Source organism: Lonchura striata, chromosome 3 (assembly GCF_050655825.1).
Source record: "Lonchura striata isolate lonStrDom1 chromosome 3, ASM5065582v1, whole genome shotgun sequence".
NCBI classification, from domain to species: Eukaryota; Metazoa; Chordata; class Aves; order Passeriformes; family Estrildidae; genus Lonchura; species Lonchura striata.
The window spans coordinates 34201581-34228923 of NC_140705.1; the positions used below are offsets into that span (position 1 = coordinate 34201581).

The 27343-nt window shown below is 39.3% G+C and overlaps 1 protein-coding gene and 1 long non-coding RNA gene across 2 annotated transcripts in view; one reads left to right on the plus strand and one right to left on the minus strand.

Annotated features, from left to right (window-relative positions):
• ME1 (malic enzyme 1) overlaps positions 1 to 1812 on the minus strand; it is a 152878-nt gene extending 151066 nt beyond the window's left edge. Inside the window, exon 1 of the mRNA XM_021546100.4 lies at positions 1673 to 1812. Coding sequence (XP_021401775.3) covers positions 1673 to 1777 — 105 coding nt within the window. The 5' untranslated portion in view covers positions 1778 to 1812. The remainder of the gene's footprint in view (positions 1 to 1672) is intronic.
• On the plus strand, positions 1717 to 25896 carry LOC146767841 (uncharacterized). Its single transcript, XR_014953659.1, has 2 exons — positions 1717 to 1855; positions 14859 to 25896. It is a non-coding gene; the product is annotated as an uncharacterized LOC146767841 (long non-coding RNA).
• The last annotated feature ends 1447 nt before the right edge of the window (positions 25897 to 27343 follow it).

Sequence of the window (27343 nt, forward strand, 5' to 3'; positions counted from 1 at the left end):
ACAACTATTTTTTCCTGCTTCTCTGCTTTACAGTACACATGTGATATACCACAGCTGTGAGAGTATGAAAGAATAAAGCCTAACCTAGGAAAAGCATGGTGCTAACCCACCAAAGTTGTCAGTCTGATCTTCACACAGGCCATTCAGTTAAGAACTGGACTTGATAATCCTTGTGGACCTCTTTGAACTCAGAATATTGTGTAACTCTTGTCTTCTGTAAATTAAGATCAAGCAAAACTCTTCCTCTTTAGCACCTAATCTGTGATGACCCATCCTTACTGCATGCTGTTTAGAGGCAAGATGTAAGGTGTGTGAGCATTGCAATGAGTCTGCCTCTGACTGCCCTTCAGTCAATGCATTTTAGAACAGGCCCCCTTTTATTTCTTTAAACAAGGTGAGTTTTCTGTTGGGTTGGCCTTCCTGGTTATGCTGAATCAGACTTTTTCCATTAATAATACAGCTGCTTAAACGCAAACCCAAGCAAAACAGCCTCTCCTTGGTTTCTTCTTGGGAGTTTTATATTTTGGTAAATTTTGCTTTAACCTGACCTCAGGAGACCTTCTCAGGCCTACACAGACTTAAGACACTCTGTAAGGAAACTATGTAGTCAAGCACCAAGACTAATAAAAGCACTATTCATCTAACTTACACATGGAGCTTTTACTGATGAGTCAACCTGTCTAGTCAAATTAAAGACACAGTTTTTGTCAATTTATCCAACTCGGCAATAAGCAGAATGACCGTATATACATCCTAATGCAGACGTACAAGTCAGAGCGCCACTCCAGTTAATGTGCAAGGTGAAATTTGGAGGTAAGGGTGTGACCAAGGCTTCATGTGCTAAATGTGGTTTATTATCTACCTTTAACCAATTTTCATTTTGGCAGTAAATTCGGGGCTTGTCATGCCAATTTAATTATTTTATTATATGAACTTTGCATATTTTTCAAGGCAGTTGTGCAAGCACTTCTCTATTCAGTTTTATGTTTCCCAGATTAGTTTTACTCATTTAAAAAGTTTGATCAAGCTGAATTACTGTTCTTAAGCAAACTGGAAATGCATCAAAAGGGTTTTGCTGTGCTGTGGCATCTCTTAGAAAAGCTGCCTGCATTCGCTGATGCAGAGCGAGGAGAACCTGCAGTTGCATATTAGAGCTCCAAGAGGAACAGCTGTGATAAACACCCTGCCAGGGGACAAAACGCAGGACAGCACCAACAGCCACTTTTGCCCGCAGGAAACGAGGTGGAGTATCCGTGGAAAAGAGGATTGGAAAAGAAAGAGGGCACCGGGAAGCACGGCAGCAGGAACTCGCATCAGAGCGGCGTAACTTTCAGCAGCATCCTCCTGCCCGTGCTGCTGCTGCCGCAGCTCCTGTCCCCTGGGGGCTGCCGGGGGATGGCTCCGCGGCCCGGGCCCGCTGGGCGGCGGCGGGCAGGGCACCGGCCGCCCCCCGCCGCCCGAAGGAAGAGGAAGCGGCGCCGGGCCCGCAGGAAGTGCGGCTGCCCCGCGCCCGCCGCCCCCGGCCCGGCGGCAGCTGCGCCGTGACAGGTGGCGGCGGCCGGAGCCGGCCCCGGCCCGCGGCAGCGCCCGGCAGCACCGATCGCCGCCCGCGGCGACGGAGAGCGCGGCCGCCCTCCTCGCCCAGCGGCGCACCTGCCCTGCCCGCCCCTACCTTGTTGAGGTGGGGGTCGCGGAGCACCTCGTAGCCCCTCTTCATGGTGAGCTGCAGGGGCCGGGCGGCGTCCCGCTTCTTCTCGTCTCCCTTCCGTGCTTGCATGGTGCGGCGCGGCGGGGCTGACTGCAGTCAGGTCGCTGCGGGAGCGGAGGCAAAGTGGCGGCGGCTCCTCCTGCTGAGGTGACCGCCCGGCGGGGTGGGATGATCCTGCCGGGAGGGCGGGAGGCAGAGAGGGAGGGGGCAGAGCCGTGGCGAGGCGCCGCCGCCGCGGGCGGGGGTCACCGGCGAGCCGCTGAGTCACCGGCGGCTCCGCGCGCGGCCGGCGGCCGCCCGGTGCGCAGGGCAGCGGGCGCGGAGCCGCAGCGGGCGCGGAGCCGCAGCGGGCGCGGAGCCGCAGCGGGCGCGGAGCCGCAGCGGGCGCGGAGCCGCAGCGGGCGCGGAGCCGCAGCGGGCGCGGAGCCGCAGCCCTGCCCGGCGGGGATGCGGGCTGCGCTGCCTTCCAGCGCGGCGGAGAGGCCGCCCGCAGGAGGAGGCCGGTCTGGGATCACCTGCTGCGGGGGCTCGCAGCGCCGCTCTGCCTCGTCACGCCGGGCTTGGCGCGGGGGCTGCCGAGCGCCGCGCCCGGACCCCATCGGCCCGGACCCCGCTGACCCCCGGCGCGGCCTCACGCAGCAACCGGGCCTCTGCGCTTGAGTCACGTTCAAGTTTCACTTTCCTTCTGCTATTTAAATGGTCATGAAATCCAATCTTTCCCGAAGGGGACGGACTGCATAGCTTCGTACAGTCAGGAGCACATGTTTGATGTAATTAGCTGTGGGTTGGCTTCAGCTGCGGTGGTTGGGGTTATGCCTGGTCAGGATGGAGAGCACCGGGGCAGAGCAGGTGCTTAGCTGGTTTGTACCGCTAGCCCTGACGTTTGTTTTCAGTATGCTCTGAAATTCTTTGCATACAACCCATTGTGTACTGCACGACTCTGGCTTTATTCATCTAAATTCATGTATGTACGCAAAAATAATTTCCATATGGATGCTATACTCCTGCTGGAGAATTTTCACAGCTTTAAATGTGTGACTAGAGGATTAATTTAGAAGGGTTTGGTTTCTGTTGTCAAGCAGCAATGAACGGATACAGATTTTGCAGCTCTTTCAAACTTACCTCTTCGCATTTAATCAGTAGGCCTTGTATCCATACTACTACATAATCTTTTATTAAAAAAAAATACTTCCACAGAATCTGGCTATTACCGAATTTCCTATTAAGTAGCTCTGAGAAGTTTATTTGCAGATAACTAACAAAGGAAAGTTGGAAGCATTCCAAGTCTCTATTTCTGGAAACTTGACTTCGCAAGTCAGCAGAAAATTCAGTAAACAGATTTGTCCCATGCTTCACCATCTCAGTATTATGGAAGGCAGTAAACAAAAATGAAAAGTTTCTTCAAAACTTTAAATCTGGAATATTTCTGATCAATTATTTAGCTTTCCTTGAATTTCTCTAACTAGCTAAATACCTGCCTCCCCACCCAAGTCCTGAATATTACTTTTAGAAAGTGTCAGGGATATGTGGTTTCATGTCAGCTCTTAGTTACAAAATTGAAAAGCAACATAGAAACATCCTTTCTCCTTTTTATGTGAGTACACTGAAACCATTCTGATAGAATGCTTACCTAGTGCAATATTTTGTATGAGAGTAATGTGTACTGATGTAATTTTCATCTTCATGTTGCAACACTGTTTATAAAAAAACCCTCTTTGATTTGTGTGAAAAGTCAGTGCAATCACTGTGAGTACCTGCTCAGAGGTCTGACCCCAGCTAAACACTTTGCCCAAGTTATAAAAGGTATGTTATGAAACAGCTGATTAAAGTCAAATTTATTGGGACATATAAATTTTTTAAGGTAATTAGAATTCAGAAACCATTTACTACTGTGTTTTTAGTGTGAATTTACTCCTCCCTATCTTCTTAAAAATACAATTTATTTCCATTTGTTATGTTCAAACACTAAAAAAACTAAATCATAATTATCTTTTGAGATAAACGAGTTGTAAGAATGGCAACAGATCTTTTCAGCTCAAAAAGGAAGACCAAAGAAACAAGAATGAGTGGTGTCATGTGTCACCTGTTACCTGTAAAAATCTTCCACTTGCGACCTGGAACATTTTACCATTTAATGAGATTAAAAGGGATTTATTTGTCCAAGTCTGCTATTAGTGATTACTTTTCTTCTAGACTTTATTCCTTCCTTCAAATTCAGTTGTGCATTTTTGTTGCCTTTACAGAGTATCTTTGATCCAGAGAAATTTTAGAGTGGCTTTTCTAGGACCTCAAAATATTCAAACCATAAAAATAATTCAGGGGTCCAAAGGAGTAATGCTCAGCAGTTACATCTGCAGTCAAAGGTCATTATTCCAAAAGAGGACTGCCTTGCATAATAATGGCATGATATAGTCCTATTTGTAGGACTATAAATAAAGCTTATGTATGTGACAAAATTATTTGTAATGTCTGTGTACACAATAGAGATTTTTTGTAAATGTTAGCCCACATTCAGATTATTAGTGGGCATTGAACTCTATTGGTGTGTTTCTGACAGAAAATACAGGGCTTTTGCCCTTCTGGCAGGCATTTAATTTTTATGCAAATCGTTTCTGGACCACTTTTAAAACTCTTACTCATGATTTTTCCTAAGTACTTATGGTTTCTTCCCACCTTCTGTATTTCTTGTCTCTCTCAAATCTCCTCAGATGTACTAAGAATACATGAAAAGCTCCACTTGAAACAGTCTTAGAGAGAAAAAAAAAAAAAAAAAGAAAAGACTAGAAGGAAGATTGGTGGTGTGGTTTAACCCCAGCCAGAAACCAAGCACTATGCAACTGCTCACTCACTTCCTGAGAGGGAGGGGAGAACTCAAAAAAGGTAAAACATATGGGTTAAGGACAGTTTGATAAATAAAATGAAGTAAAATATAGTGTAATAATAGTAATTAAAAGTGAGGTAACAAAAAAAGAGGAGTAAACCCCCCCCCCCAAAAAAAAAAACCCAAAAGTGATGCAGAAGATAATTCTTCACCACCTTCTGACCAAACTTCAGCCCATCCCTGAGCAGCAATTGGGCCCTCGTGGCCAAATCCCCTGATTTAATTTAATGAGCATGATGTTGTATGTTATGGAATATCCCTTTATGTCAGCTGTCCTGACTATGCTCCCTCCCAGCTTCTTTTGTGTCTCCTTGTTGGCAGAGTAGGAGAGAATGAAAAGTCCTTGACTGAGGGTGAACACTATTGAGCAACAGCTGAAACATCAGTGTTATCAACATGATTCTCCTACTAAAACCAAAATGCAACACTCTACCAGATATTAGGAAGAAAATTAACTCTGTCTCAGCCAGGAACTTGACAACCTGCTTTTTCAAGCCAGTAGTAAGGACAGATAAGTACAGAAAAAGATATTTCTTTATTGTATTTAATTAAGGTGACTCACTGTGTTTAAATATTTAAGAATGGAACTTGGGAAATTCCCTTTGTGTTACACTATGAGTGATCAGAGGATTTGGACTCCCTCAAACTATTTTTTGAAACACTGTTGATTTTGGGAGCTGTGTATCCTGCTGTGACCCTGGGGAGGGGTTATCTTTCAGGGCTACAGTTTGGAAGAAGAGGAAGGGAACTCCTATGTCCTTATGAAAACATCCAGTTAACTACTTTTAGGGTGGTACTTGTGTGTCATTTCCGACTTACCCCATGAAAATCTGTAGTCAAACTAATACCAGTAACAGTTGGGTGCTCACTGTGGGGTCACAGTACTCCAGGCAAGACCTCATCAGCCCTGAATCAATGGAGAGCTTTACTTCATATGTTTGAACATATGTTTGAGCCATGCCAGTGCCCTCCATATTTGTCAGCACAATGTTTGCCTTTTTGCAATAGTGCAACACTGTTAACTTCTGCTGGGTTTGTGATCTGCTATAACCCCAGGTCCTTTTGTGTGAGGATGGAGGTTGGGTGAGTTCATTGGGAGAGACCTTTAAGATCATTGAATCCAACTGTTAACCCCACACTGCCAAGTCCAACACTAAACCATGGCCCTAAGTGACATGCTTACACCACTTTTAAATACCTCCAGGGATAGTGACTAAAAAAAGGGTGGAGATGCTCCTTTAACCTTCTTTTTGCTGATCATGTATTTATAGAAACATTTGTTTCTGTACATTAGTTTAAAGAGTTACAGATTTTTATTTAGTTATAAATTTTTTGGTTGGGTTGGCAATACTAAGTCAAATTTGGAAGGGACATAAGGTTAGTTTTAAAAAAGATTAATTGTTTCATGATCTACAAACCAATTGAAGTATTTTTAAAGACTGTCTTTAACATAAACATTTTACAGTAGTGGGTGACTATCCTGATTTGTGCTAGGTAATTTGAAAATGAAGTTGAATTTTTCATTATTGTGACATATATTTTTAGTGAGGCTGGAGGAGAAGCAAAAATTGAACTATATAAGCAGTACAAGGTTATTGTTTAATAATGATTTTTTTATTGTCTTGAAGTGATTTTTATAACATAAAGGTGGTTTTTGAAAAAAATATACTTCAAAGTAGACAATGCACTCCTGAAAGTTAAGAGCAGAATCTAGTAGGTTTGAAATGCCCAAGTGTCTGCACCGATCACTGCCAGCCTGCCTGTCCCTGCCTGCACTCCCAAGGCTCCCGCCCACCCTGCCATGGTTCAATACCCCGTATCAGCTCTCAGGGTCATCGATCCCTGCCCCAGCAGCCCCACAGCCCTGCCCAGGCCTGGCCATGGGCCCCGCTGTCCTGGACCCTGACCACCTGTGGGCTGACTTGCCAGGCTGGTCTCCACAGCCTTGTCACTACAGCGTCACTCAACAGTCATGAGGCTGTCCCTGACCCTGGTTACCCTCACTGGGCTGACCCCACTTTACACCCTCAGCTCAGCCTCAGTCGAGCCTCAGCAGCACAGCACACATGGACAGGGCTGCCCTCCGCTGCCCCAGCCTGCCCTCCTCCTTCAGTGGGGGTGGTGGGATGAACCATGACTGGTGACACCTTGCCTGCCTTGCTGGCCCAAACGGGAACCTCGCTGGCCCATGCCCACACTGCACCCTGGCCAGAAGATGGGTATGGAGAAGGCAGAGCCAAGCTCTTTTCACAGATGAAGAGTGCAGTGCTAAGAGGTGGCAGTAGCAAGGTGCATGCAGAGAACATCCAGTTAGGCTTAAGCCCAACATTTTCAAGCAGAAAGGTGGTGAGCACTCACGTGGGCTGCCAAGAGATGTTGAAGAGTTTCATGCCTGCAGCATTTCAAAATTTGACAAGGCTGTGAACAATCCAAATCTAGCTTTGAAGGTCAGTCTGTTGACAACAGAAGGTTGGGCCAGATGAACTTTGGACATCCTTTCCAACGTGGACTGTTAACATGATTCTGCAGGTAGTACACTGCTGAGAGTGACAAATTCTCTGAATATGCAGACATTTTTACAGGGATTTCATTTTAGTCACAAGAGGCTGTTCCTCCTCATGAATTCACCATCTTTCTTTGATCTCATTCTTCTGTTTCTGACACTCCTTCTATTAAGGCTTATTTCTGTTTGACCAGTGAGATTTTTACTCAGAACTTGCTTCATACCTCTCATGCTTTATCCATTTCTGCTAAGGGTTTACCCTACATGCATTAAATTTAGTTAAACTGTTGAACTTCAACAACTAGTGCTAAGTATCCTAAGACTCCACAGTTTTGGAGTCCCTTGCTGGGTTCATAGAAATACTAAAATTATTCCAGCATAATACATATATTATATATATATATATAAATCAATAAAACAGTAAGAATGCCTGTTACAATTTCTGTTAGTCAACGTTCCATTGTCTGGGTGTCACAGGAAAAAAGCCGTACCTGGCCCAGTACATGTTGTTGGAGATGTTGAAGCACTGTGAGCACACGTCCACATACACATAGTACCATTAGGAACTTGCAGCACTTCTCAAGTCAGATGTAAATTAGGATGAGGCATATAGAATTAGTTGCATGTCTATGTAACCACTCAGGCTTCACAGCAGGCCTGGAGTAGAATGAGACTTTAATTTTCACACATGCCAATGTTATTGTTTGACTGGTAGACCATGTCCTTATTATAGTAAATCTAGCACAAGGCAATTAAAATATGCATGCCACAGTGCAGCATGTTCTCAGAAGATATTCAGGCTGTATTTATGTTTCAAGAAGATTAAATAATGCTCAAAATAAGCATCTAACCCTTTTCCAGTGTTTGTCCGAATAGTGCTATTTTCTAAGAATTTTTCTGTTTCTACAAAAAATACCCCAAAACGGTAGAGGCCAAACTATTCACTTGTTGTTTTTTAATCTCACAAGAACAAAGCTAATGTGAGGAGTAATAGATTTCAAAGGTGATTTAAAATGCCAGTATTTTGAATATACAGACACTCTGGAGTGACTTAAATGACCTACATAAAGGCGTGAAAACTCGCATTCCTTCTCTTCAAACTATTCAAAATCAAGCAAATCTTCCTTGAAATATCCTGTTAAAATTAATTTCCTGAATTGGCTGGGGATGAGGAATGTAAAATATTTCTAGATCCAAAGCCTGCTTATCTGAAGGATAGGAAATCTTGATAGTGTTATCTTTTCATCACTAATGGAAATGCCTATATTTAACACTGCACATAGTTTTAGAAATTTAGATGTGCACATTTATTTCCATCTCAAATATTTTAGAGATATTTTCTAGAAGAATGTTTCAGATTAGGAGAATTTAAAATTTTTAGACTGTTTGGTTAACTGTCTCAGAACAAATTTTTCTTGGCTTCGTTTCAGTTGCACTAACACTGAATTTAGAACTGAAGATTTTTGAATGCCAGAATTAAATTACTATGACTTTATGGTATGATTTGTATCTTAATGCTGGGAGTTCACTGTCTTGCTAGGAATAATAGGATTTAGAAAAAGGCCCCAAACAGCACTTTTACTTAAATTGCTGTCTCAGATCTGTGTTCCAGTAATAAGAGCGGAAAATCTGCAAGATTCCTTCCATTGTTTATAAAAAGAGGATGAATTCTTTCAGCTCTTCCAATTACAGACAAAATTTCAAACAACTTCAGCACCTTTAGGATAATTTTGGAATTGTATTAGCCAGTGCACTTCCATTGTTTGCTTCCATAGTTATGTCTGGCACAGGAATTTTAACAGTTTAGCAACAGACAAAGCGTGCTCAGAAATTTTCCTCTTTTAACTACTTTGTCTCCTATGCACAGGAGCCCATGAAGGACTTTTTCTTCTTTTCCACATGCTAATTAGCATAAATATTTTGGAGACTGTTCTACAAACTCTGTTTTGTTTTCCAAATCATTAGCAATGTTAAAAACAAACCTCCTGACAAAAATGTTGGCAGAAGCTCAAGCACAAGTCCTAGTTCATCAAGGAAACCCTTCCCTATGCAAAGGGTACTGTGTGGGGTCCTTTACATTCTGTTCACTTGCCAAAGCACATGAGATTTAGGACATGGGATTCCAGCTGTGCTTAGGTTTTATGTAAAAATCATTAAGAAAAGACCAATTAAAAGTTAAATTCAGTTGAATCATCAGGGAAGAAGGATGAGTACTTTTAGAGGTAGAGAATTTCCACTCTGCTTTAACAGGAGGCTGTAAAGACTAGGTAAAGGAATCGTGGGCATCAAATGACAATGATGCTTGGTTTGCAATTGGAAAAGACCTAGACAGTTTTGGCATGAGTACAAAACACAAGGGTAAAAGAAGTATGGAGTGGCCTGGGCTGGAAGGGACCTTAAAGATCATCTGGTTTCAACCTTCTGCAGTGGGCAGGGACACCTCCCACTAGAACAGGTTTCTCAAAGCCCCATGCAACCTGGCCTGGAACACTTCCAAGGATGGAACATCCACGGCTTCTCTGGGCAACCTATTCCAGTGCCTCACCATCTTCATAGTGAATAAATTCTTCCAAATATCTAATCTAAACCTGAAAGAGTTCAGTCTAAAGCCATCCCCACTTGTCCCATCACCACATGACCTTGTAAAAAATTCCTCTCCATCTTCCTTATAGGCCCCCTTTAGGTACTGGAAGGCTGCTATAAGATCTTCCCAGAGCCTCCTCTTCTATAGGCTGAACAACTCTAGCTGTCTCAGCCTGTCTTCATAGTGCAAAGCCCAAAGGATGTAGTTGCCTGTCTGGTCTGCAAGTACACTGTTACAGCTTATGTTGAGCTTCTTGTCGACCAAACCCCCAAGTCTTTCTTCCCAGGACTGCTCTCAATCCTTTCTCCACCCAGCCTGTATTTGTACTCAGGATTGTCCTGGTCAAGTGCAAGGCTAGGGTTAGGGTTGTACTTGGTATTGTTGAATTTCAGGAGGTTCACAAAGGCCCAACTCTCAAGATTGCCCAGGTCCATCTGGATGACATTCCTTCCCACCAGCATGTCAACCATACCACACAGCTTTGTGCCATTGACAAACCTGCTGAGGGTGCACTCCATCCCACTGTTTATCATTTTACCAAGCTTATCACCTGAAAGAGAACACTCGAATAATGGCTCATAGTTCATGCTTCACTAGAGCATAAAGAAGAGTGTTTCTCTCCAAGCACTTTTAAGATGATTCTCACCTCATGATTATTCAGGTAGTAGCAGTTGATGTCCCATGAACTTATTCACTGATAGATCTGTTCACCTTGTCATCCAAAGAGTCTTTCTATACAGCTCTATAGAGGCCCTCAAAGGTCTGGAGACTATAGCTTTAATATAGCAGTGGTTCTGCATAACATAAATTCTTAATATGAAACTAACAAGCATCTAATAAAGACTTCTACTGAGATAACAATAACTTCCCATACCAAAACCCCAAAAGGATGCTGTATTTCTAAGGCAATATTTTGAAGATGAACTAACCTGGTCATTTTGAAATTTGACAATGTTTTCCAAATAGCATTATGTCATTTTACATAGTTAAGATTATTTCTTCTGAGCTTAATTTGTAAAAATGTCCAATTTTATTTTCTGTTGTGCAAAGAAAAAACAGAGACTTTGTTTAAACAGCAGACTTTCTGGTTTCAAGTGGTCATGTACAAGATAATTCACCATCACTGTGGATTTGCAGTTACAGGACAAGAATGACAGAGTTTCAGAAATAATGTGGTGTTGTTGCCTGTGCATAGCAATTAGTTGGTGGCCTAGTTCAGATGAGAGTTTCAGTGTCTTATAAAATGTCCAAAGAATAGCTGTCCTAGTTAATATAATTGACTGCAAGGGACAGTTGAAGGGCATGGTTTATTTATTTGAGGAAATATCATCCAATAATTAAACAAATTTGGGCAATAAATAAGCTGTAGTGATAAATATGAGTAAATTATAAATTTTAGAATAGACCAATAAAAACATTACTTCACAGCATTAAATAAATAAACAGGCGTCTTCTTGCTTAAGCTTGTGAGCTGTTTTATGGATTCATACTTGTAAGAAGAGAATTCTTGAAGAAAAACATTATTCAAAATGTGTTTAAGTGTTTCTACATAATAAATAAATACATAAATATACATATCACTACTTGTTACTCTATCCTACCATTACAGTCCTCATAATTCTTCTAGTGAATGATCACACCACATATTTCCCTTATGGCTTTAGCCAAAACCTCTAGATCTCCATTAAAAAGAGAATTACATTGATTTTATACACAGCTCATGCAGTCTGTGCTGTGACATGCCTCAAAAGGAAGGCATTGCTGGGGGAAGTACAACAGCTACAATGACGCAGAGGCCTTTCCTAAGTGGTGCTAAGTAAATTAAAGTAATCCATTGTGTATGTTTAATATTTGGATTTAATATAATTTGCCATTTCATTACTCATTCATTTGCTCTTGAAAGGACTTCTGAAATCGCATCTCACTCTGCCTCCCTCCCTGCAGCTGTAAGCACAGTCAGACTTTCTTTTGCCAAGCTCTATTTGGCAATGAAGAGAAGTTTAATGAGTCAGAAAATACAAGACTTTCTCAAAATCCTGTTATCATCTATCTTTTCTGTATGGCAAAGTTCTTCTCTGAACTTGCCCTCACAGTGCAAAGATGCTGCAGGCAACATTATTTGTGGTAACTGAACTAGTGGTATGAGTATTACCCTAGTATTACCCTAGCTCCCTGTTCTCTGAAAGCCAGGTCTTGGTTTACTTCTGATGCCTGCAATCTGTGGCCAAACCAAAGAACTCCATTACCCCAACAGTTTTAATGTTGGTTGGCCAGCACTAACCAGGCCTGCAGGAGATGGATACAATATGCACATAGCTGTACTGTGGAGCCCAACTGCAATTTACTGCTGCACTACTCAGCTGCTCCAATGTGTGAACCAGCTTGTCATTTAAAAGCATAATGGTGATCCTACTGTACTGTGCTAATTCCTTGTGTTAGGAGCACTCGTCTGCAGAGAGGCAGTTATGAATTTATTGTGGCCGTCCATGAAGTGGTTGTCATATTCAAGCCCTGTATGCTTCAGCCTCACTAGGTGCTTATTCCACCATAAATTTATCAGCAGGAATAGATGACAGCAGCTTACTAGTTAATGCTCTGGCAGAAACTGAGAAAATCAAATAGAAGATCAAACATTAAGGGTTTTGACAAATACCTTCAGGATGAGGAGGGGCAACAGTCTTCTAGCAATGCAGGTCTGTCCCGAAGCAAGTTCAGTCACTGTGGCACAATGAATGTGGACAATGTACCCAGAAATCACAGTGTGGTGGAGGTACCATTGGCATAAGATTTAGTATCCATTTATTTATGGTAATTCAGACTGCAGGTGGTGGATTAGGCATGAGGAAATAATAAGAAAAAAGGGTTCTACGTGGTACTATTAGCATATATTAAAGAGAAATGTCAGTATTTTTTATCACATGAAATAATGCTTCTCCATCATAAGGTGACAGATCTTGCCTAATTAAACATTAAAAGTGGTGAGCACTTTTCCCCTTTTGTTACTAAAATAAAAAAAAAAAATACTTGCCTCTAGTGCAAAAGTCCCCAATTCTTCTCCACTGTGTGATGTAAATACAGTGTTAACTAGTGAAATATAGGTGGACTAGAAAGGAGTTTTGCAGAAGGCAGGAGCTAATGGCCCACACAGTGCTTCCATAAAACAAATAACTAAGTAGGCAGTACCTGTAACTTTTCTTGTAACTGACTATAGTCAGTTGCCTTGTAATGAAATTACACTGATGCCTTGCCTTTACTTCTCCCATCATGTGTGCCTCAAAACTGAGCTAATTTGATTTCTTTCCTGCTAGAAATTATTTATTCTGACTGAGTCAGAATCCAGTGAGCATTTTAGACCCCCAAAGGAATTGTTTGTTCTAGGAATTAGCTACGTGGGATGGGCAATGAGTCCAGACTCAGAGCCTTGAACAGATTGTTCAGCTGAAAGGGGGGGGATAACTTCCTTACATTACAAGATATCAATTTTAACTTCTCTTTAAAAGATAATACAAATAGTATAATATGGTTGCTCTCAGGCCAGATGTTGGTATGGTCAGTTTTAGCTACAAGGTCATACACTGTGCTTGGGTCAGGAACAGAATCTGTGAGAAATGTAATCTCCCTCTCAGAAAAACACTACTGTAATCACTGTGTCCTAACAAGCATGACAGCACCAAGGTGCACTGAGAATATGTTCAATTACACGTTAACATTTGCACAACATTTAATCTACAAACTATTTGGTAAAGACTAAGTGAATAATCTTCATGCCACCTACCTGGAAACATGTGGTTGCACTTTTTAACTTTCATTTGACAAAACATTATGCTGAGTGTTAAGTACTCTGAATGCCCTTTGGTTTCCAGAATAAGCCTATGGTTTTTCTAGAACTGTGCCTTTAAATGATTTAGCAGCTTTCAAATACACATAGTTGGTGTATACGTACACGGCCCCTTCCCCTCTGAATTTTAAATCTGAGGTCCTCATCCAGCAAACATTTCTCTGCATATTATATTTTTTATATGTGTGAGAGGTTCACATTAAACTTCCACTGGGAAATATTTGCAGAAAGACCACACCTGCTGAGCTTCAGCCTTTCTGGCAAGTGCACTATAGAGGCCTAATGGGAAATCATGGAGAAGAAAAGTTGCCTGCATTTAAAAAGGGTGTGAACTACGCATGCCGCGTTACAACAGTGAACTCTCCAAGCTCTGAAGCTATATGCAAGTTTATATTTAGATAACCTGAAAGCTCTGCCTATAAATTGTCAGGGAGAATTAATGAATAGTACATGTGCAGTATATCAAACATTTGGTGTCTCAGCCATTATTTTCATATGCACCAAAGTACATGCGTGTTCATTACTGATGACAGTATAGAATAAGACATGTTTAAAGTTTAAAAAGACACATTATTTGAAAGCATCTGAATGCACAAACCAATGACCCATTTTCTTTAATAGCTGGGAGACACTTTTTGTGTTCCAGCAAGTATTTCTAAAGGGGTTTGTGAATCAAACAGTCCTGAGACAGTTTATCCTAGACTATAATACTGATGTTTAAAAGAAATAAAATGCAAGTTCTACCTCAGCCATGGCTTCAGTCTCTGATTTTATTCCCTTGGCCACATTTTTTCATGGACTCTATTATAATGTATGTTTAAGAATATGTCAATATTCGTCTTGCCTGTGGACCTCATGCTACAGTTGTAGATCTCACATTTCTTCTTTCTTACTTATTTCTGATGAGACACAGTGTGAAGACATCAATGGCTTTGGGATGGTATGCAATATTTATTTATTTATGTTCCAAAGCTGTTAGCAGTTGTCTTAATAAGACTGAATGCTCTGCAGCTCTTGCCAGCCTTGCAGTAGCTCTCAGTCCCCTTTCCCTTCTCACCCCAAGCTCCTTAGTAGGTCTATTATTTCATTTGGGGTTAAGGTACTGCATGTCTCATAGCTTTATCTTCTGAATCTTCTCCCTTACATCTAGAGATGGCATTCATATGAATTTGTAGCATGATGAGCCTTTCTTGTAATCTCTATGTTTGCTATCTCAAAATACTTTCTCTGAAATAGTGATCCAGATTCCTGGATGCCATAGGTTTAATTCAAGATGTATTAAAAGACTGCATAAAGTGAAGACTTTAATCTGCTTTTATATTTCTTTTTTTTTTTTTTTCCCAGTGGTAAATGAATCATGTGTTGTAACAGCCTGCTCATTTCTAAAGAACACTGATCCTGTCTCCTGCAGAGTCTGCTTCATTATGAACACCCTCCTGCAAGATGCTGAGGACTTTGGCCCTCATTCATGCAAGTCTTCAGATACTGAGCTCTGGACGAAGATCAGTGCATAACAGTTTTCAGGATATAACTTTGCTCCAAGAAGCATTGTTCATCATTTACTCCTGTCAGAGGATGGGTCCTAAATAAAGGAAATAATCTTGTCTTTCTGTTTTGTTTGTCGAGCAGAAGAGAGACTATTAACCTAGACAGGAGGACTTCAAAATCAGCTCAACTTAAAATATTCCATCCAATTGCTCTAATGATGTTAAGGTTATGATAAGCTGTATATTTCTGTATAAAAGTTAAATTAATAGCAAAAATAAATTAATACCAAAAAATAATCTAACATATTCCAACTTTGTTATTATTTCATCAAGCAATAATGAACTGGGAATTTGGCCAGTATATAAAAATATACTTAATAAATCTTACGTAATTCTTGTGGCTCCCTTCCACATCAGCATACTTTGTGATTCTGTGAATTAAGCATTTCGATGTATGTGGATTGTACAGCAAAACAGTGAAATAATTGATTCATGTGTGTGATTATTAGTGTACCAATTAAAAACCAACATTTTCTTGGAAGGCAGTGCAACTTTGACGTAGGACTTGCACAGTAATTTAGTCCATGAACTGAGAGGAGAGTAGAAAACTGTCGGAAACATAACTGGGCATATGTTCTTTAGGAAAGGAAAAATTTTGGGTCATCTAATTAGTCACTCCCAAGTCCTGCATTTTAGTGTGAAAAAGGAGAATAAATTTTAAATGTGGCAGTGTTGCCATCCCAAGTCACCCACTTCTTTATCTTCAGCTCTTTGTGGAGGCAACACAGTAAAGCAGATCAGCAGCTCTATTTAATTAAAATCAACAATTTTCCAGTGGATTTTTGCTAACTGAAATAATTATCTGCACTCTGTGTGATGCACTCAGAGCTATATACCAGCAATGCAAAAAGGCTAGGGGGGTGGAATGCCAGCAATAGCTTCCTTGGTAGTGGCACTATATACTTATCCCTGAGGTACCAGATGAAACCTGAAAATTTGTTCTCGGTGTAAATGGAAAACAAGTGTTAAAAAGACATGTTCTAGGTAGATAAAAGAGCTTTGTAGTTGACTCTGAGAAGAACTTGACCTCCTGCCAGAGACCCTGCCTGTGGACATGAGGAATCTTGCAATTACTGGCTGTTCCATTTGTCAGCAAATACATTGTTGTAGAGAATATTGCAAAGATATGTTTCTTCAGTCTGTAAAGTGGTTGCATGAGAAAAGCCAGCTAGGCAAGAAGGGCTATAATGAAAAGCGAAAACACTTAAAACCCATTGAAGTTATTAAGGTATAACATGCTATGTTATGTATATAATTTTGTTTCTTAGGAAGTGACTTGCAGGGATTTGCAAATACTATCTACTATTGCAGTAGTTGCACTTGTCCTCTAACTACTTTCACTGTTCAGGTTCAGTTTCAGTTTGCATTAGATTTCACATTTCCCACGTGCTTGAGCAGAGATTCCCCTGCAGTCCATGGTGCAGATCATGGTGAGGCAGCTGCCCCTCAATGGAAATCCATGTTGGAGCAAATATCCACTGTGGAGCAGATATGCCATGGAGCACCTCACCCTGGAGCAGGGGGATGCCTGAAGTAGGCTGTGACCCTGTGGGAAGCCTGTGCTGGAGCAGGCTCCTGGCAGGACCTGTGGCCTCATGGAGCAAGGAACCCACATTGGGGAGGTTTGCTGGCCCCGTAAGGGGACCCACACTGGCCCAGTCTGTCCTTTAAAGGCTGAACCCTGTAGGAGCAGTTAATGAAAAACTGCAGCCTGTGGGGAGGATCCACATTGGAGAAGTTCATGAAGGAAAGTTCATGAAGGACTGTCTCCTGTGGGAGAGACCCCATTCTGGAACAGGGGAAGAGTGTGAGGAGTCCTCCCCTGAGGAGGAAGGAGTGGCAGAAACATGTTCCATCCTTTTGTTCTGCTGGAGGTGAGCATGTGGAGAATTTGCAAATGAAGATGAGCCTGGGACGATGTAGGGGTGGAGGGAAGATGGATTTTAGATTTGTTCTTATTTCTCATTATACTATGCTGATTTGATTGACAATAAATTAAATTAATCTCCCTAGGTTGAGCCTGTTTTGCCCATGACAGTAATTACTGAGTGATCTCACTTATTCTCATCTATACCCAGGAGCCTTTAGTTGTATTTTCTCTCTGATGTCCAGGTGAGGAGAGGAATGATAGAATGACTTCTGTGGGCACATGCACATGGTGTCCAGCTAGGCTCAACCCACCTCTGTCAGTAAAAAGACATTTTGTAAGTCCAATCTTTGGACATGTGACAAGATGGCCTTTGTAATGTTATCCAGATAATCTGTAGTGATTTAAAATCCTATTGTAGTTTCTGTATCACTTGTTTTATTATTTGATTAAAATCCAGCAGAGCATTAAGGATTAAATTTGTCTGAGGATGAATGACTTACAATTAGTTAGAAAAAATGAAGGCATTAAAGAATATGCCAGGTTAATTTATTTGACAAATGAATGTAAAGCTACTTACACAAACATTTCAGAACAGAGCAGCACCTGGTAGGTAATACATTTTGTAGAAGAAATGAAAAAATAATTAACTGAGGATGGCAAAAACAATGCCAGGAAGTATAGCTAAGATCTATCTCACTAAGAATGAAGGGGTTGACTTTGTCTGCATCCCACAGTTGTGCTGGGTCCCAGTAGGTGACAGCCTGTAGGCCAAGGGATCCACTGGTAGGGAAGATATGCTATACTTGGCAGTTAGGACATGGTATGGAGGGATCCAGCCTGGGATTTGTACAATTAATTTGTATTACGATATCTGCTAATACCAAGCTTTTAGTATTTTCTATTTTAATGTCAATAATAGTACAGTAATGTTGACATCTAGCTTTCTAAAACACTACATGTTCTTAATTTGTTTATGTTGGCGACATTTGTTATTTTACAGTAGTGTAGGAAACACCCAGTGGTGACTGATTTAAGCTACTCGCTGCCTGTTTCAGTTTGGGTCATGATTTTGCTGTAACAACAGGATCAACACCCTGATTTGAAGCACTGCAAATGTAAAGAAACAAACTGTTCCAAAAAGTCTAACTGGGCACATTTATGTCTGTGGGTATTGTTACCTTAGGCTGTTGCATTCAATGATTGTGAAGTATTTGTATGTTCCATATCTATTACTTCACATAGATATTAATTGTGTTCCATGTATTTTGACAGCTGTTTAGCTATGAGGTGGTATTTTCATAGAAGTATCTATTTATATGGCATGATTTCAGGCCATAATGGTAATTATCTACTCTAGGTATACCACTGTATATGTTAAGCTGAAATAGTTTCTTCCCCATATCACTTGATGGCAATCTCCACTCAATTTTATCTGCCATTTTATTACCTGGACACTCAGTGAGTATCAACCACATATCACTTGCCATGTATTTTTGTAGCTCTTCACACTGGCCACCATTTTTAATTTACCTCAGTCAAAAGTATACCTGCAAATAGTCTGTGGTACCTACTTTGTCCTGGGAGGCCTTTCTTGGATTTGGCTTATGTAGTAAGAGTTTGAGAGAAGAGAGTGTACAGAGACGAGAAATCATCAAGAAATTCATGCTTATGGAAGGAGAATATTCCCCTTCCTTCTCCTTCCATGCTGGGCTGTAGCTACTTTTAGAAACAGAAGACCTCACAAGGCTCAAAGGGGGATGCCCAGCTACTAGTGGTACCTTTCTCATTACTTCCCTACATAATTGGATGCCTTCTGCAGTTAGGGAGACCTAATACATCAGTCTCCACATGTCATCTCCATGAGCTCAATTGCCAGGAAAGTTTATTATCTAACTTCAGAAAAATTCCCTAGGAAATCAAACCATTTTTCCATTCTGCTTCTGGAAATGCAGAATGCCATACTGAGAGCAGGTAGCAAAAGCTAAAAGCTAAGGTTATATATTAAAACTTTCTCTCAGTAAATTAAAAGTGAATTTGACTGTTTCCTTTAATGAATGAAAAACGCAGTGGTTAGGCTTGGGAATGATGCCCTCTCCCAGGCAGGTGCAAGGATGTGGAGTGCTCCCTTCCTCATCCAGCATGCAGGTTCCCTGATTCCTTTCTTACTCTTTGCACCAACCTTCTCAGTCCTCTTCCCTTCTCACACACAATTAATGCTGACCATGTACAGAAAAGCCGATTCCTCTTTCATCATCTTCTCTTATCTATCAACAACAAACCCTAAATACTATGCCAAAGATTTCTAGTACTACAAGTCCTCTTTCCTTTGGGGGCAGGAGGCCAGGGGGAATTTCCTGCCTCTTCATCTCAAGCAGGCATGGGTTCTTATTTACTAAACCTGTCCATGTAGTCAGGCACATATTCCCAGATCATGAGTTTTTTCTGACTCCCTTCTGCCAAGCCTGCTACATTCAGTGATTGATCTTGTATCTAATTTCACTAGTCACAGTTTTCCTTGGCAAAACTCTAAAGGATCTTAATTTGCTGATGTCGTTTGTCTAGTTAATTATTGGGTTTGGGTTTTCTTTCATATGATTTATATGTCTGCCAGAATTGCAGTAACTGTTAACAGAATTGTGGTTATTTCATTAACATACAGAATGTTGAAATACATTATGATATTCTGCTTTTGCCCCTAATTACTGAAGTATTTTATATACTCTCATATCATTTATTATTATGAAAAAGAGTTTGACAGCCAAATACAGTAAAATTATGAAGGTATTCCAAAATAATATCAAAACCCAATGCTGTTTTAATTTGAAACTTGAAATTACATGTCTAAGTTTGACAAGAAATACTTACTCACACACACAGCTGTAGGAACAGTGTAAAACACTTACGTGATTATATCTGCTCATTAAATTTCCCGTATTTATTAATTTTGTGTCTTGTTTTCAGCTATATGTGTTATAGCACAAAGATTTGACAAGATGTGAGCAAGTCTTTGTACTGATGACTCCTAAAAAACCGCTTTTGCATGGCTAGAATCTGAAGTAGGATGTATTGCAGATTTCTTCATTACTGTTCATTTTTGTAAGACCAGGTCAAACGTGAATGACATTTATGTGGATTTTTTGCATTCTCCAAAATCATGAAGGGACAGGATAGGCCTATAAACTAAAGATTGCTGCTTAATTGTGTTTCTTTCAGCAGCTAAAGGTTATTATAATTCTGAAGTTCATATAGACCTGTACATTTTTTTGCATAGGATTGTCTTGTATTGGAATTCCAGACCAGTGGAAAACAAGGAAGCAAAGAAATACAAACCTATCATGAGAAATACTGGATAAATAGATGGAACGAAAGGAAGGCAGGAAAGAAAAGAGGAAAGGAGGAAAACAAAGGAGGAAAGGGAAGGAAGAGAGAAAGAGAGAGAGGGAGGGAGGGAAGAAGGGAGGGAGGGAGGGAGGGAGGAAGGAAGGCTGCAATTTCTGCTAAGCTAGCAAATATAACAACTCCAAAGTCAATGTTCTTGCAACTAATTTGGATGCATAGTTTGGTGAGGAGTATGACAGTACAGAACACCATCTTCTTTGAAATTTATATTGTGGAGAAAGAAATTTGTGTAAACAGCCAACCCCCAAGTAATGGAATTTTCTCCTCTTAATCTGTTTTTTCTTGCAGAGAATTGTAAAGCAGTGGCATGGGAAAACAGAATGATTAAGTGTTTTTATTGTGAGATATTTAGTTTCAAGACACAATCTCTGATACGTACTTTGGAAGTGATGAAACAATATGGATCCAATCTTCCCATAAAAGATAAAACTCTAGAAATCTTGGAGAGACAAATTCTACTTTAAATAAAGATCTGGATTACCATTCCCATTTACAAAAAATTTCATTATTATAGTATCCTAAAAAATTACAAAGGAAGCATAAGGACCACAAAACACAAGCAAGATGCCATTCAAAAATCTTTGGACTTTAATCCTTTAATTAAGGATCCATAGTTATTTGCCCACAAGAACACAAGTATTACTTGGAGGATATATAGTCTAAAAAATTCTTGTTACCTTGCTGTTTGGGTTCATTTTTTTCTTTAAATGTATCAAAATAATTTATTTTTTAATGTATCTTCTAGTCCTAAAATGTTGATTTATTTTTAAGAAATTATATTTCAAAATTATCTTTAATCATACTTACAACCCAAATCCAGAAAAAAAATGAATGTATTCTTCCTTAATTTTCATCATAGGAGACAGTTGCAATAAAGTAGCTCATGATTAATTGCACCACAGTCATAATGGGATTTACCTCCTCTAAATTTAGCCACCTAAGAGTTTGGCAAGTGTTAAGTATTCCAAAAAGGTAACTTTAGCCATTCAAGCTAATGTTTCTAGGCTCCCTCTACAGTTTTCAGCAGATTCAGAGCCAAAAATCCTAACTGCTGTGCACTGAGCCTTGAAAGGCTAAGTAAATGCTCCTCATTTGGCTGACATGCCTTACTAGCCCTCCTCATCTTCACTCTAGTAATAAAATTTCCTTTGATAGCTCATAAAAACAAAAAGCATCTCACCTTGAGCTTGTAGACTCATTTGCTTTTTTTCCTCCATTGCTAAATACAGTTTCTGGAGAAAAACCAGAGAAAGGCAATTAGTGAAAGATACAGACATTTTGAGTCAGAGGTAGTGAAAGCTTTGAAGCAACTTACATCTAACTCTCTCAGGAAGAAATCCAAATTGGATACCTGGAACACACGGAAGAAAATAATTTGCAATTATTTTTACCCTGGTCCTGTCTCAGCTGAAATCAATAAACAAATGGATATGTATCAGGTTAAAGGTTGGTCTGAAGGTTTAGTTTAACTGAAATAGTTGACTTAGAACAATGACCAGAATGAACAACAACATGTTGAGGCATCTGATTCTTAGCACTTATTCCATTACACTGATATTGATACACTGAATGAGTTAAAGCATTATGAAAACAGTCAAGAAAATGAGGAAGCTAGGTAATAATTTTTAAACAAATGTTTCTTTATGCAATTATTTTATAATAGTCTTTTTTAAGAAACCCATTAAGGTAGTACTGGTTCAGTTATTTTAATATTTTTATGCAAATTGCAATTTATGGCTTACTAGTTATATAAATTCTGTGGGCTCATACTCCATGTTGCAAATACTATCATGATGTCAATCTGTGTGCAATTTAATTTTTAAAAAATATACTGGAAAAAATTACAGCTATGATAACAGTGGGCTGTGAGAGAAATAGCTCAAATGGCAATTTTTCCTTGGCATATGCTTTAAAGGGTTTATATTGTGTGGTGCTTAGGTCACTTAAATGTCAAAGCAGATCCTTGCTTAATTATTAGTTCTTTCTTATTGAATGGGTACAAACGATAGAGTGTAAAAATTAACAAAGCTTCATCTATTCTCACTTAGCAACTATGCCTGGTGCTATGATAGGGCTACTGATTGTGTGTTTGTTCAGGTGACTTCCAGCATGTTCAGGGAACACAAGATGCTTTGGGCTGAATGAAAGTCTTAACAATGAGGCTTGCAGCTATTTCTGTGGGCTTGTGAATGCCCAAATTGGGAAATAATACCCAGAGTAGATCATATGGGTATCACCTATTTATTTAAAATAAGCATCCTTTTTTTTCTGTAAAGACAGCCCTAGACTGCTTTTCACCTTTTCTATCATATGAGCAGTTGTGACTATCCCACAAAATTCACCCTCTACAGGACATTCTCTACTTTCCTACCTTCAGGAGAAATGAAAATCTCTGTTTGATCTTTATGAAATCATTCTGCCTGTAGATAAGGATCTGATCACTCTCTTTATCAATCAGCAATTCCTGAAACCTGCTGACACTTCATCAAACACAATAAGAGATTCATCAAGTAAAATACTTTAAAAAGGAGCCAGTGGTGAGGGAGTCTGAAAACCCAGTGGGCTCCATTGTGGGGTCTCCATCCTGTGAGATGTATTGGATTGACTGCACAATTACTAAGCACAAATCTTAATTTTGTAATTGTGTAATAGCACTGCATATGAAATCTAGAAAGCTATTTAAGACTAGCTAAATTGATTTTAAGGCTTTAGCTAATAATTGTAACTAGGGACTAAAATCAACATGGGTAGAAAGATCTCTGCCAACATTTCAATCTCGCTGTTGTGTGCTGGGAATGAAAGAAGTATAAGAAGGTTTTGAGTAAACCAATTTAATTTTCTATTAACTGGGTTAATAAATACATCTTTGTTCTTTTGACCGCTGTGATTTGATTACCACCTTTTTGAATTGGGTGATTGGGACAAATGATGGCTAAACCATATAGTATTTTAGCCTACTGATGTTTTGAATCAAAATTAGTTAAAACTTTAATTTTTAAAATTATCTTAATTTCCACATAGTTAATTTCTAAAAACTTACATTTTTAGAACTTCAAATCTAAGCAATAATTTCAGTTTTGTAATGTTTGCTTCTTGCAAAACAATGGAATTTGACTTCTGCAAATATTAGCAGAACTGATTTGTTCTTTGGATAGCAGAATTGAAAAATAAAAACTACATAAATTAACGGAGGTATATAAGCTTGGCCCACTCTACAAATTAAATTTTTATCCAGTAGTATTTCACACTTTTAATAATGTACAATGCTAATTAAAAATTATATATTTTGGGAATTATGTCTTAGAAGTTAAAAAAAATCTTTTTTTGAAGGAAAATAAGAATATTTCATTTAAGGAGAAATTTTCTTGTAGTCATCTCAAAAAAGACTCATTCTAGAATTAATAAATGAGACTCACCAGTCGTGATTCTGTATGTTTTACAAAAAAGAGCTGATTCAGTGGAACTGAAGACAGTATTTCCAATTCTTTCTGGCAAGTGGAATAATAAAGAAGTCAGAATGAAGTCAGGATCACACCATTATTTTTCTAATTAACTCCATGCAGGAAAACCTTAATCGAATATTTTAGAGTTAAGATAATAATTGCATTGCTAAGCAGCAATGCAATTTGCTGAAGTCAACAAAATATGTAAAGAAAAATTCAAAGAGAGTGAATTTCCCCATTATTCATCTCTTATTCCCTTAGGATTTTATTTTTGTTCTTTAGTTTTTAACCTCAGAGTCATATTCATGTGTTATTAAATCACTAACAATTGTTGTTTAAAAATCTTGGCTTCCTGAGACCAGTTAATAATCCAGATGAGCAGTCTACCTCCCTAGGGGAATTTTCTTATGTGGAAGCTGGTATGACCTCCACTTAAGAAGTTTGTACACAAAATTATATTTTTGATGGGCTCTGCTTGTACACATAATTCAAAAATAACTTGTAGTGAATTTTGTCTGAAAATTTGACCCATTATTTTTGCTTCTTTACTTTTACATCACCCGTTTTAGTAAGTAAATAATACATTTTTTTTGCCATGAGATACTCAAATAAATCAAATAACTAGTAAGTTATGCAATTGGCATCCTTACAGACATTATATGCTTGCATTATTTGGCAGAAGGCAAAAGTACTCCTATGTATTGTAAGCAACACTTGATATCTATGAATAGTTAAGCTAAGAGAACAGTGGTTATGCTGTTCTCAACCTGTGTAACCACACATTTTGTAATGTTTGAATAAATTGCTGAATGAACTTCAGTGGCTGCTACATTTGTGAAGTTTACAGAGGGCAGATGGCCCTTTCTAAATATTGATAACTGCCACATCCCCATTCAGACCTTTAACAAGTTCCAAGAAGCAATGCAAATTAGTCCTTAAGTAAACAGTATTGATTGGTTGAACATTTTGACGTCTTGAAATCTCTGGTCATGTACAAAATCCCAAGCCAGACAGACTGGGCCTATCCTTTTAAATTCCTCCTCTGCAGTTTGACTGACCTTGTAGGAAAAGTGCAGAAGAGTTGATGGAGTCACTGACAAATCTCTAACTTTCCTCAGCCATTCTGAAGTTTAAACAGTCTACCATGGGCTGGAGTAAAATCTTCCTGGGTTTGAGAAAAAGGGATAAATAACTGGAACAAGGAATTACAAATGGGATTGAAGAGGTTCTAAGCAAATTGGGATGTTCATTCTCTGGAAGTTTTACATTATCCTAGAGAACTCCCTTTTATTTTGCTGTTAGCAACTGGGAAGCCTTTCTGCTGGTTGGATGCTTATTTAACTTGCAAGGCCAAAGCCATTTTATTCTGCAGTAAGTGTTTAAATTAGGCATATATTTTTTAGTATCTGTTTCCAAAGGAAATCAAGGAACCAGTTATTTCCATATATTTCTGGCATGCTACAGTTATTTTTCTAACCCATATGACTACAAATGCTGGCTTCCTACTTTTACTCAGCACTGACTGTCAAAGCATAAGGAAGTATAAAGCCAATACACTGTAAATGAGCTATTTTTTTTTTCAAGTTCAGAGATAATTGAAATACAGAACAACATCATCACAGTTCTGAACATGGAAAAACATAATGCTTTCTGGAACAACGGTCTCTTTTGTGTTCTGAGATAAAGTTTCTGAACTAATCAAATATGCTTAAACAGAAACCAATGGAAGACTGTAGCTTGAATGGCAGTTTTCAAATGAGGATATATTTTTAGATGCACTTCATGAATTACTAAACCCAAGATTTTCAAGTGGAAGTGCAGAGCTGTTGCTGCAACTGTGTGATAATAGTACTTGTGATTAAAACAGAGCAGGTAATTGCACAAGCAGAGCAACTACATACATTTAGATTTCTTCCAAAACCTGTATTGTGACAACTGAAGTAATACATGTGCATATGTATTTCATCCCATGCTGCAAAAATTAATTTATTATTTGTGTTATAATTGCTTATGTAATCTCCATCTCAAACCAGGACTCTACATTCATCTGCTGATATTTATTGTAAATGGCATACAGACAGGAAGGAGAGTACAAAGAGATAATAAAATAATGGTGGTCTGCATGATTGGTTTTGTTTGGTTTTTGCTCATCAATAGCCTAAATGTGATAAGTACTCTTTGTGTGTCACAGAAAGGGAGAGCTTTAAGGAAGGGGCCTTATGAAGTAAAAGAGAAGCTCCTTTTGAAGTGAAATGGCGAGAGCCAACAGCAGAAGCAGTTGAACTGTGATGGGGTTCACCCCAACACAATGTGTGGGAAGCACTGGATGATGTTACAGGCAGTGAGAAGAGCTGGCAGCATAATAACAAGCAGCACCTTAATGAATAGAAAATGAGGTTTGATTTCTGGTAATAATCTGAATGTATATAAATGTTCGCCTCCGCTGCAAGCAAGGTGAGGTTTGTAGAAAAACAAGATATCGGCAAACCCCTTCTTAGGGAGTTTTGACAAAACATACAGCTAAGGAGGATTTGGTAACTCAGTCACGTGTTGTTTTTTAGTTTAAAAAAATCTTGGCTGAGCAGAAGTATATGGATGGTGATAATTCTGAAGAGTATCAGTTTTCCATTACAAGTTGGAGCTATAACTTTCCATTTGTTTTAACTTGCATGAAATTCATTCTAGAGTCAATCTTCTCACATCTGTTTTGTTTTAATGTTGTTACACTCTGCAAGGAGACTGTGGTTTAGAGAGTTAATCAGAAGAAAAAATTGTAATGGGTGGAGGGGGAGAATCTATGTGGTTATTGAATCCCCACTATTGTTTTTCTCTCTTGAGACCTGCTACAAAGTGAAGTGAAAAAGAACCCCTTTCACTCATCTTACTTAGAGCTTTGGGTTTGTTTCCCTTACCTTATTAATAGTACCAGCATGAAGACTAAATAAATTAATAGACATTAATATGATATTGGTATTAAACAATCCAATTTACAATTGGTAGAATTGTTGAAGATGTCACTGAAGATGCATTCTCTAGTACATTTAATTCAAAGAGCCATTCAAAATAAGAAGTGCAGGTATTTTGGTATAATAAATAAACCAACATGCTACTTTTGATTTGCTGATACCTCTGACCAGTATTGGTCTGATTTAGCTACTTCCATGTTCTAGCGGTGTCCTGCTCTGCACTGTTAGAACATTGTGTGTTCTACTGTGTTATAGCTGAGACAATTTACTAGAGAATTGTGAGGCAAGAATGAACAGAAGCAGATTTTTTCCCAAAAAACTTCAGCTTGTATCATGGTTAATTCAGCTTTTGTTTTTCCAATTACCCTCTGGACTTATGCCCAAATTTACAGTTTTTTCAAGCAATATCAGAAAAAGGAAACAATAACATATTTCCTAGTTTCTGTTATCTTCTTTTCTTTTTGTCAGAGAAGTTAACATATTTTGTTAATTTGCCTACCACAGGGGGAAAAGATGCATGCTGTATCTTCCTTCTTCTCTTTCCTTTTTCAATGTGCTGCTCTTCTAAGAGAAACCCCAGTGAATCTTTTTGTGACTGCATGAG